This window comes from Gopherus flavomarginatus, chromosome 1, assembly GCF_025201925.1.
Source record: "Gopherus flavomarginatus isolate rGopFla2 chromosome 1, rGopFla2.mat.asm, whole genome shotgun sequence".
Lineage (NCBI taxonomy): Eukaryota > Metazoa > Chordata > Testudines > Testudinidae > Gopherus > Gopherus flavomarginatus.
The window spans coordinates 177,995,763-178,007,601 of NC_066617.1; the positions used below are offsets into that span (position 1 = coordinate 177,995,763).

General features: G+C 42.2%; 1 protein-coding gene across 6 annotated transcripts in view; it reads left to right on the forward strand.

Annotated features, from left to right (window-relative positions):
* Positions 1 to 11,839, forward strand: part of EPHA6 (EPH receptor A6) — a 917,633-nt gene that overhangs the window by 894,669 nt on the left and 11,125 nt on the right. For all 6 annotated transcript variants that reach the window (XM_050957100.1, XM_050957118.1, XM_050957110.1 and 3 more), the window contains 2 exons: positions 4,435 to 4,628; positions 8,936 to 9,085. In XM_050957100.1, the coding sequence (XP_050813057.1) occupies positions 4,435 to 4,628; positions 8,936 to 9,085 (344 nt within the window). The remainder of the gene's footprint in view (positions 1 to 4,434; positions 4,629 to 8,935; positions 9,086 to 11,839) is intronic.

An 11,839-nucleotide genomic window follows, 5' to 3' on the forward strand; every position in this document is an offset into this window, starting at 1 on the left:
CATAAACAGAATTCAGAAAGAGAGCAAGCTAGAGTCCCATGCTAATAGGATTGAAAATACAGAAGCTACGGCTATAAAGCATTGCTTCATTGTAAATAATGTAATGTGCACTCTGCCTGCTGTATTGATTATATGTGCAATGCACACATGTATGTGTATGTATAATTATACTAAGATATATAAAATGTCACTTGAATGCAGAGTGCCTGCTTTCAACAGGTATATTTCTCACAAAGGCCAATGTATTATTGTAAGTATTGCGATTTACTTTTCAATGGACATTGTATACGGGTTGTTGTCCTTGGAACAGCTGCTGCTTTCCCTCCATGTGCAGAAGCATAACTACATCATTCTCTTCTTTCAATGGCTCCACGGGCTCCCTTTTCACTTCAGGATCTAGTAAACATTCCAGTCTTCGTTTTTAAACCTTTCATGAACTCACTCCAGCTGACCTCTCACAGAACTTGTCTGTTTCTGCTTTCCTTCCTGCTCTCTCCACTTTTGTAGCGCTGGCCTGTTTGTCACTTTTAGTCGTCTCACAGAGTTACTAAACAAAGCCACCTCCTCTTCAGCTCCCCTTATATGGAACAGTTTTCCTATATCTGATCTGTCCATTTCTTTTCAAACCTCAGCTGAAAACATATCTTTCCACCCAGGGCCGTAGCAACAAAGAACGTGGCCCCCTCCGAACATATGTCCAGGGCCCCTTACAATGCAGAAACTGGAATGCGGTATTTATTTTATACAATATACAGGGTTCATATTATGTATACATAGGCCTACAGTGTACATGTATTCCGTATTTATGCAAAGTGCTTCTTTCGAGCCTTGTTCTCCGCAAATTGGTTAATCAATGCGTTATAGTCCAGAGATCTGGCAATCTTGTTTTCGATTGAGATAACTGCAAGCGCAGAAAGCCTGTCATCTGTCATGGTTGAGCACAGGATATTCTTGATCAGTTTCATTCTGCTGAAGCTCCTTTCAGCACCAGCGACAGTAACTGGTGTGGTCAGAAGAATTCTGATGCAAATGCAAAGATTCGGATATATCTCCTGAAGGCTGTTCTTGTATATGTACGTTAAAAAATTGTTTGCCGTGACAAGTCCTCTCTCTTTCTCAATGACATAAATAAAACGATTCAATTCCATTATGAGTTCGTTGGCATCAATGTCTCCCATTTTTCTTTCAAAATTTTTGCTGTGATTCTCCAGTTCATTTTCTCTGTGACACTGCTTCAGGCTGTTAGCGTTGTACAGAAATCCAAACAACTTATACCGCTCCACGAGTTGGTCAAATCGCAACGAAACAGAAGATATAGCCTGATCAGTGAGAACAAGAAAGAACTGCGATTTGAATTTTTCTTTGGCAGAAAGACGACTCGAATCATCAGCACATTCGTAATCAAACTTTCTCTTCTTACGTCACACCCTGGTTTCTGGAAACACCTGCTCAATACCCATATGCTCTGCTATTTCACATGCATTTGTGACCACAGAGTCATATCCTGTATTTCTATAGTCTTCCAAAACCTTCATTGTAGCACCGACTTCTGCCTGCAGTACGTCAATTGACACATCTGGTGACTGAATTAATTTGCTGGTTTTATTGATGTGAAATAGTATATCGTACCACGTGTACACAGTCAGAACAAAAGGCCACACAGTAACATGGTCTAAAAGCGCACCGGCTTCTGTTGCTGTATTGCCATCTTTCTTTTCGAGCGCATATTCTCGCAAAGATGACAAAGCATTGCACAATTCTTCACGGTGATAACGCAATGGCTTCACAGCATCAATTCTCGACTCCCAACGAGTGTCCGATAACCCTTTAATAGATATTGGCATATGTTCCTGAAGTATATCCCAACATGAAAGTGAAGAAGAAAAGATAACGTATATTCTGTTAATCAGACCGAAAAAGTCATCGGCATATTTTGATGACTTTGCCGCATCTGAGATCACAAGATTCCAAGTGTGAGCTCCACATGGTACATACGAGGCACGGTCATTTATTTCTAGCATGCGGGCTTGAACTCCTTTATTCTTTCCTCTCATATTTGCGCCGTTATCATAAGCTTGGCCTCTCATGTCAGCAATGTCTAGTCCTAAGTTGTTTGCCTTTTCAGGAAACGCTTCCAATAAGCCCTCGCCAGTTTAATCATGAACATTAAGAAAACCAACAAACGCTTCACGAATATTGACACCATCTTCACCGTTGCATTCAACAAAGCGTAACACCACAGACATCTGTTCTTCATGTGACACGTCGGGAGTACAGTCGAAAATAACTGAATAATATTTTGCTTTTTTAAGCTGCGCTATGTTGGCCTCTTGAATGTTACTGGCAACAAGTTGAATCAGCTCATTTTGGATCTGTGGACTGAGGTACTGAACATGTGTCTCTGCCTTCTTAATCCTCTGTAAAAGTTCGCTGAGGACAGTATCATACTTTGCAAGCAATTCAAACAGTCCCAAAAAGTTGCCATTCGAAGGATCGTTGAGCTTTTCATTACTTCCTCGAAATGCCAAGTTTCTTTCAGACAAGAAAATAACGACATCAACCATACGTTTGACAACATTTCTCCAGAAATCTCTTTCTTTCAGAAAAGCCTGCAATTCGAGTTGGTCAATAGATGTACGGTTTACTATGCCTGACCGAAGGTCAAACCATTTCACCATACAGTCTTGATGACCTTTCCCTGTTTCATGCTGCTGAAGTCTTTTTGACAGTGCTTTCCAAGCAGATGTTCCACGACATAGCGGTATGTCACCAGTGCCAAATAATTTACAACCAAAACAAAAAATGGCATCTTTCTGAACTGAGTACATTAACCATGAACGTCTTATTTTCTCGCCATTTGCCATGGTTCGATAGAAATGAGTACTTGTGAACCTCCGTCTTTCCTCGTTAAATGGACATTCGTAACTTTCATTCTGCTGCGGTGGGCCACGTGCAAAACAATGTCACACACTTGCCTGTCCGATATTATAGACGGCCAATCTCCTGGATCATCAGTCAGTGGTTCAGATTCAGATACTTCTTTCCCTGCAGCAGCTGGAATATCTGTCACAGTTTGTTTGGTAGAACAACTGGCTTCACCTTCGACCTCACTTGAAGCACTTCTGGATACTTCTGGATACGATTCGTCGCTGCTAGCGCTGTCCGTTTCATGTGCCTGTACCTGTACATTGGATTGCAGCGCAAAATACTTTGACAACTTTGGAATTTTCTCAAGTTCCTTCTCGGCATCTTTTGCTGCCTTTCGTTTACTAGCTCCGCTCTTATACATTCTCTTAGACATCACAAAGCATGCTTCTGCGTTGGAAACGATAAAAAAATAAACAATTAAATTAATAACATTTATCCACCGACTGCCATTATGAATGCAAATACACATTCTTTGAATGGGTCCAACTAAAATTCGAAACTGACCGACAGACAACTGATGTAGCCAATAGCATTATGATGTATCATAATGACTTCACGGTTTTGTCAGTAAAACCGACATGGATTGTGCAATAGCGTCAATAAATGTCACTTACCTAGTTATACCTTACATTTTTTTGCCACTTTTAGGGGCCCCCTTCCTTGCGGGGCCCCCTCCGGTCGGAGGGTACGGAGGACGCTCGCTACGGCTCTGTTTCCACCCCTGCCAATCCTTGCAGTTTCATTTTCCTGGTATTTTTATCTAACACTGTAATTTCAGCTTATATTATTATTATATAACACACACACACACACACACACACACACACACACACACACACACACCCCCCTAAAGTATTATAAGATGCCGTTTTTATGAAAGATGCTGTACAAGATAAAGTTGCATTATGCTGTATTGCAAAATGGCTTTCATTGTCTGGATCAGTCATACTCAGTCCTGAAGAGCAGGAGAACCACTTTGTTATCAAATGAAGTTACTGGGGGCCAGACATTGCACTGTGGTATTTGCACTGTGACAATCTCATTACAGCATGACATTGGCATGTATTAATGCAAAGTCACAATGCAAATATCAGAGCACATTAGTATGAGATTATTTTGTTGGCTTCCTGACTTCAGGTTGCAGAAGAGGAAAAGGATATTTCTTATGTCTCTCCTCTTCTCCTCCTTCACAGTCGCTTAATAGAAAGGTTAATAATAATAGAATAAATAGTAGAAATAGTTAAAAATAATAGAATGGGACACACTTTTGTGATTAATGCTTTGTGACTAATGCTTAATCTGGCTCTGTCTGAGACTGAAAGTGTAGTGTAAAGAACACTAGTCAAAATCCTGGCCTCCACCCTATCTGCATGTGAGAATCTCAGAGCTGCATACAATGCTAGACTATGAAGGTGTCTTGATTTATCATTGGTCTGCATTCCTAGTTGATATTGTCCTTGTGTGTTAATATGATGCTCTGTAATCACCCCTATTATCTTTGTTTAGGTTATACTGTCTATAGAGGAAGGTTACAGGCTTCCGGCTCCTATGGGCTGCCCAGCTTCTCTCCACCAACTTATGCTTCACTGCTGGCAAAAAGAGAGAAACCACCGGCCGAAGTTTACTGACATTGTCAGCTTCCTAGACAAATTGATCCGCAATCCCAGCTCCCTTCATACCCTAGTGGAGGATGTACTTGTGTAAGGCTCACTTCAGTGCTCTTTCCTCATACAGTCATGACTGTCATCAGATAACACAGTGGATTATGTAAGGATGGGATATCCTGACACAACTCTGAGCTCAGCTAGTGCTTAGCTGTTAAGTGTTGAGTGTTTACAATCATTCTGAGCCTCTTATAAAGTGTATTTTATTATCAAATGAAACTGGTGAAATTGCAAACAAAAAGACTTTTTTTTCTCAAGCACATTGATAGCCATTTATCTTTTTTGGTCCAGCATTTTCATCTCTCTCTTTTGTTCGTTCTCTGCCAGTCTTTGGTCTTCATGAGTCTCCTCTCTGTTTTTCCACCTTTTTTTTGGTGTTTGTCCTATACTCTTATTTTCCAAGTTCCTTCTTTAATTTTCTTCTCTCTTCAATGCTCTGTCTCTTCATTTGAAATAGCACAGTGTGTGAACAGTGGTAAACTGCCTTAGAGTATTATCCTTCTGAATCTATCTATACTCCATACTTGCTAAGTCATGCTCCCCTTAGTGGAAGAGGGATATTAATATAACAAATCTATGGTACTCCCATTCCACAACAAATTCCTGGAGGTGCTACCCAAAGCTTCCTCCCTATTCCCAAAGTAATGTTATGCACATGAATAAAGCAGATTTTAGGTGTAGAGCTGTTGAAGAAATGACTGGCCACTTTGTAATCACAGTGAGCTAAAGTCATCCTAGACGTAAACTGAAATCAGTGAATTTGTATCAGGGATTAATTTGGCCCCACTCATTCATTAATGGCAAAACTCACTCCAGTGTGAAGGGCCCTCTGAGCCTCTTAATACTTCATAGCCTCACTGCAGGTTTTGGGTGGGGTGATGCAGTGGGGGGGTCCATGGTGGCCTGCACCAGAAGTGTGGAGAGAGGCTGGTAGCTAGAGCTAAGGTTGGGGCTGGTGGTTTGCCACAGGTAAGCTTGCGGGGAAAGGCTGTTAGGTAAACCCAGATTAGGTTTAGAGCTGTGGATGTCTGGCCACCCCAAATTTGTGAGTTAGTTGGGGTTGGTTTGTTTCCCCACACTAGAGTCAGAGTTTGGAACAGTTAGTGGTGTCTTGCTAAGGCTACGTTTGGAGTGGTATTTGCCCCTGTAAGTTGCCCCACTGAAATTAGAATATATCTTTCTTTTAAAAAGTACTCCAAAACACTTATAAACTATCATGTGCTTCTTTTAGAAAATATACTTTCAAAGTGATGTTTTTAATTACAAAATACTGATTCTTCAGAGCGTTACAAACACATTTCTGCTGTTCAACTTGTGATTTAGTCAATTTTAAAAAGTTTGTTTTAAAATAGTTTCAGATATTGCACCTGTCCCTCAGTCTCCCCTGCCCATTTTTGTGGTTTTAATATATTTTTTTCATATTTTATAAAATGTTTCCCACCTCCTACCCCCCACGCCATGTGCTCTGTGAAAGAATCACACAGACTGGTGAAAATAACAGACAAAATAATTTACAAAGCAATTATACACAATGTGCTGCCAAATGCATAAAGTCACTAGGAGCTGAGAACAGTCCCCACCGCGTGGGTTAAAGTCCAAAGGAAATAACAGGGAAACAACCCAACAGAGAATGTTGTTTTCTCTAATCTCTTAATTTTTACTTGAAACAATAGGAGGTTAAAAAATATTGAGACAGAAGTGTGATTGAATTAGCTGTACCCTTTTATTTTTGTTTATTATCATACATAAAATCCCATGAAAATCAGAGTATAAAATGTAGTTCTTATTTGCTCTTTAGGTTAGTACTCCAGCTGCTGCAAACATTGCCTAATAATGTGGCAATAAACAGCCATTCCCTTTTTCATCTATTTTCTATGTAGATAAAGGTAAAAGTTATTACCCAGCATGGTATTAATACTTTTTCATTCTAACTGTGCTATTTTCCCATAATAGCCAAGGTTAAATCTGCTTTTATACCCTCTGCTTTGCTTTGGTAGGTTTCAAAATTAGTCATTATCTTCATCCCAAGAGTTTAAATTCTTCTTCAAGTGCTAGTCCATATGCATATTCCACAGCTGGGGTGTGTTGGCCTGATGTGCAGGCATTGGAGAATTTTCTGGTCAACGTTACCCACTGGGGTGGCAAATGCACCTTTCATCTCCTCATGCATTCTGTGAGGGTCCATGGGTGATGCTGCCAAGCCACAGCTAGTTCCTTCTCTACCACCCACGGGTACATTTTGGAGCAACTCTCTTCAGATTTTCCTCCAATTTGGCTTCTAGTTAGTTAGCCTTGTTATTTTAGTCAGATAGGTGCCGGTGAACACAGCAGGAAGAGGGACCCTTCTCCACGGTTGCAGGTAGTACAAGCACCATGGCCAACCACGGCAAGTACTTGGGCTTGTCCTGAGAGGCGGTTATGCTGCTGAATGACAGACAAATAAGTTGTCAGTTTTGCCTTGGCAAGGGGCATGCACTAGAGTGCTATGAAATCTGCAGGTCCTTCTTGAAGCAGACCTAGCACTCCAGGGAGGCACGACAGAGAGTTTTCCTCATGAAGCAGGCGATAAGGGCAAACTCTTGCCCTGGATTCCAGGCATCTAGGCCTGCGGGGGACATCGATCATTGAAATTGACCCTACCATTAACTTCTCTAAAAGGTACAGCGGTAGGTTGAACTCGGAGGGCGAGCTTTTGAAGGAGGAGAGACAGAGATCTCCCTCCCATGCTCCAACTTCAAAGCCACATAAAATTACCATGCTGTCAGTTTTAAGGGTGCTCCAAAACTTTGAAAATGTTTGAGCATTGAAGCCAGCACCAGTTGAACAGATCCAGTGAGTCAGAGCTTCTCCCTGTCAGCGGTCCATCTTCTAGGAGTGGACAATGTGAAGGCAAACAGCCTCAGCAGGCACTTCTGTGACAATCATGAGTGGTCAGAACACTACAGGGTGGGTCCTCCAGGACATCTTCCAATAATGCAGGGTCTCTCACTAAGATCTTTTTGCAACGAGGGAGAAAAAATGTCACTACCTCAGCACAGGGGAGGAGGAACAGAAATCCAGGGTCTCTTTCAGAGGCCTTTCTCCTTCCATGGACAGAGAGACTGTTCTATGTGTTCCTTCCCTTTCCCCTGCTCCTCAGGGTACTTTGGAAGGTGGGAGATGGCAATCCTCATAGCCCCAGCCTGGCTGAGACAGATATTGGATTTCTGCAACCTCTCCATAGCCCTGCCAATCACTCTTCCCCTGATTCCCAGCCTCCTGGGATGTGGCAGGCTGGTTTTGTGGAACAAACAAGGAAAAAAAGGGCACATGCTCTACCACAGCGAGTACTGCTGACTAGAAAATTGTCATATGCATGCACACTGGATTTGCATTCACCCACTGTGGAATATGTCAGACTACACATCTCAAAGAACATCAGTTACTGTAAAGGTAAGTAACCTCCCTTTCTGCAGAGATATATTCTATTGAAATTATAATAATGCGGATAGGTCCATTTCTGAGCTTCTTGTGCATATAGAACTCTCATGGAGTTCCAATGATTTCCTTAATAGTAGCATTAAAAAGGAATTTTGGATGCTAAAATATAACTGACAAATTTTAGAGAATGGGCCAGAATCAAAGTGCTACATCTGAAACTTTGGAGAACTTCAGTTCAGGATCTGAACTTTGCAGCATGAGCTCATCTCTTATTTCTTTCTAGTGTTGATAGACTTAGGTTATGTCTATATTTACAGTGCTGCATCAGCGCAGCTGTATTGGTACAGTTGTGCTGCTGCAGCATGCCTGGTGAAGACGCTCTATGCTGACAGAAGAGAGCTCTTTCGTTGGCATAAAAAAACCACCTCATAAGCGGCATAAGCTTCTCCTGCTGATATAACGCTGTGCACACGAACACTTATGTTGTAACTTACATCGCTCGCGGTGGAATATACACACCAGTGAGCAACATAAGTTTTGTCGACATAGGCTGTAGTGTAGACATAGCCCTAATCTACAGGGCCAGCTCCAGGTTTTCTGCCGCCTAAAGTGGTCAAAAAAAAAAAAAGCCACGGCAGCGCAATCACGCCACTCCACTCCACGGCAGGTCCTTCATTCCAACAGGGACTGAGGGACCTGCCGCTGAATTGCCGCCAAAGACCCAGATGTGCCACCCCAGTAGCGGCTGGAGTGCCGCCCCTTGATATTGGGCCCCCCAAGTACCTGCTTCCTTAACTGGTGCCTGGAGCCGGCCCTGTTAGTCTAGTCAACTTTTTAGTACAAAAATATCTCTACAAAGTAAACAAGGCTTTATTTTTTAGATTTATTATTTCTTTACAAGCTTTTACATTTTGTTTTTGTAGAATGCCAGATTCACCTGGTGAAGTTCCCGAATATCCTTTGTTTGTTTCAGTCATTGATTGGCTAGATTCAATAAAAATGGGTCAGTATAAAAATAACTTCATGGCAGCGGGTTTCACAACTTTGGATGTGGTTTCAAGAATGAGTATTGAGTAAGTATGTAAACTATTATCGGTATACTGGGTAAACTGCAATTGCTCAGATTAACAGTGATAGAGCCTAAGTCCTAAGATGTATGGAACAAAAGTATATTTTCACTTTGCTAGTACAGTTAATAAAAGGAAAAATAGACTTTCAACCAAAATATGGCAAGGAAGATGATGTGGTGATTAAGAGACTCAGTAGACCTGGTTTCAATTCCTCACTCTGCCACATAATTTTTGTGTGACCACATGAAATCAGTGGGACTATTTGTATGCAAAAGTGTGTTGTTGGATAGGGGGCTTGAACTGCTCCCATTGAACCAATGGTAGAATGTACTTTGCTGTAAACAAGATCAGGTCCAGGCTGTGTACACTAATCATATATTTTCTGTGTTGTGTGCAGTCCCAAGCACACTATTGGAACTCAGTTCTTGATCCTGCTCCATTGAAGTTTTGTTATTGATTTCAATGGGAGGAGGAGCAGTGAATAATAATAACTGTTGCTACTGGTATCTAATTTGACATTTTACCATATATTGTGGCACATTTTGAATGTGAAGGGAGCTATATAATGCTAAATTCTATAATATTGGTTTTCTGAAAGTTGTACTGTACGTTTTTAAAAAAAAATTCTTCTTGTCTCAGAGGATTGGCATGAGCCACATAAATTACTCTTTTGTCCTAAAGTTTAATATTTAGTTCAGCCAATTCAGAGCTTGTCTATTGTGTGGGGTTTTTATCATGTGAAGATTTGTCACCAGATCATAATTAACTTTACTGAAATTTTTAATCCTTAGCATCCACTAGCTCTTTCCATTTGTCATTAAAGGGTCAAATACTGCCCTCCTCATCCACAGATGGTACTCAATGCAGTTAAATTGTTGGGAGGTTCTACAGTGAAGGAGCTGGATGCTTCGTGGTGTTTCCTTTGCATCAGCCTGTTGTAGAAGTAGGTGAGGCAAAGATGGACTGAGAGATAAGCATGGGCAGAGCTGATGAATTGCTACTGTGCGGATCTACAAATTGTTGGTCTTCTCCCTGCCCCTCCTGCAAGCAGCAGAAGTGCTGCAGCAGGTGCAACAGTGAACATGAAATGGTTCTGCTTGCCTCTGCAGTATGGGTGGGAAGGATGGCTTCCCTCCTCTCACCCTGTGGAGGTCCCTTTTCTCTGCTTGCTTCTCAGGCTTGTATCTAGGGGCTGGGAGAAGGATTTTGATCTTTAAGGATACAGCAAAAAAACTATGTCCTAGCTGTCAGATGTCATTTTTTTCTAAATGGCTGCCTATACAAATAAAGAATAGGTGTCAAGTATCAGAGGGGTAGCCATGTTAGTCTGGATCTGTAAAAGCAGCAAAGAATCCTGTGGCATCTTATAGACTAAGAGACGTTTTGGAGCATGAGCTTTCGTGGGTGAATACCCACTTCATCAGATGCATGTAGTGGAAATTTCCAGGGGCAGGTATATATATGCAAGCAAGCTAGAGATAACACACAACTATTTCAAATTTGATGACAATATATATCTCCAGATCAGTGGCACCGCTATGGGCACCCGCATGGCCCCACAATATGCCAATATTTTTATGGCTGACCTGGAACAACGCTTCCTCAGCTCTCATCCACTCACCCCGCTTCTCTACCTACGCTACATTGATGACCTCTTCATCATCTGGACCCATGGGAAGGAGACTCTGGAAAAATTCCACCACGAATTCAACAGCTTCCACCCCACCATCAACCTCAGCCTGGGCCAATCTACACAGGAGGTCCACTTCCTAGACACCATGATGCAAATAAGTGATGGTCACCTTAACATCACCCTATACCGAAAACCTACCAACCGCTATGCCTACCTTCATGCCTCCAGCTTTCATCCCAGGCAAATCACACGATCCATTGTCTACAGCCAAGCACTGAGGTACAACCGCATCTGCTCTAACCCCTCAGACAGAGACCAACACCTACAAAATCTCCACCAAGCATTCTCAAAACTACATTACTCGCATGAGGAAATAAGGAAACAGATCAACAGAGCCAGATGTGTACCCAGAAGGCTCCTACTGCAAGACAAACCCAAGAAAGAAACCAACAGGACTCCACTGGTGATCACATAGAGTCCCCAGCTAAAACCCCTCCAATGCATCGTCAGGGATCTACAACCCATCCTGGACAATGATCCCGCACTTTCACAGGCCTTGGGTGGCAGGCCAGTCCTTGCCCACAGACAACCTGCCAACCTGAAACATATTCTCACCAGTAACTGCACACCGCACCATAGTAACTCTAGCTCAGGAACCAATCCATGCAACAAACCTCGATGTCAACTCTGCCCACACATCTACACCAGCGACACCATCACAGGACCTAACCAGATCAGCCACACCATCACCGGTTCATTCACCTGCACGTCCACCAAAGTAATATACGCCATCATATGTCGGCAATGCCCCTCTGCTATGTACATCGGCCAAACTGGACAGTCTCTACGGAAAAGGATAAATGGACACAAATCAGATATTAGGAATGGCAATATACAAAAACCTGTAGGAGAACACTTCAACCTCCCTGGCCACACTATAGCAGATCTTAAGGTGTCCATCCTGCAGCAAAAAAACTTCAGGACCAGACTTCAAAGAGAAACTGCTGAGCTTCAGTTCATCTGCAAATTTGATACCATCAGCTCAGGATTAAACAAAGACTGTGAATGGCTTTGCCAACTACAAAACCAGTTTCTCCTCCCTTGGTTTTCACACCTCAACTGCT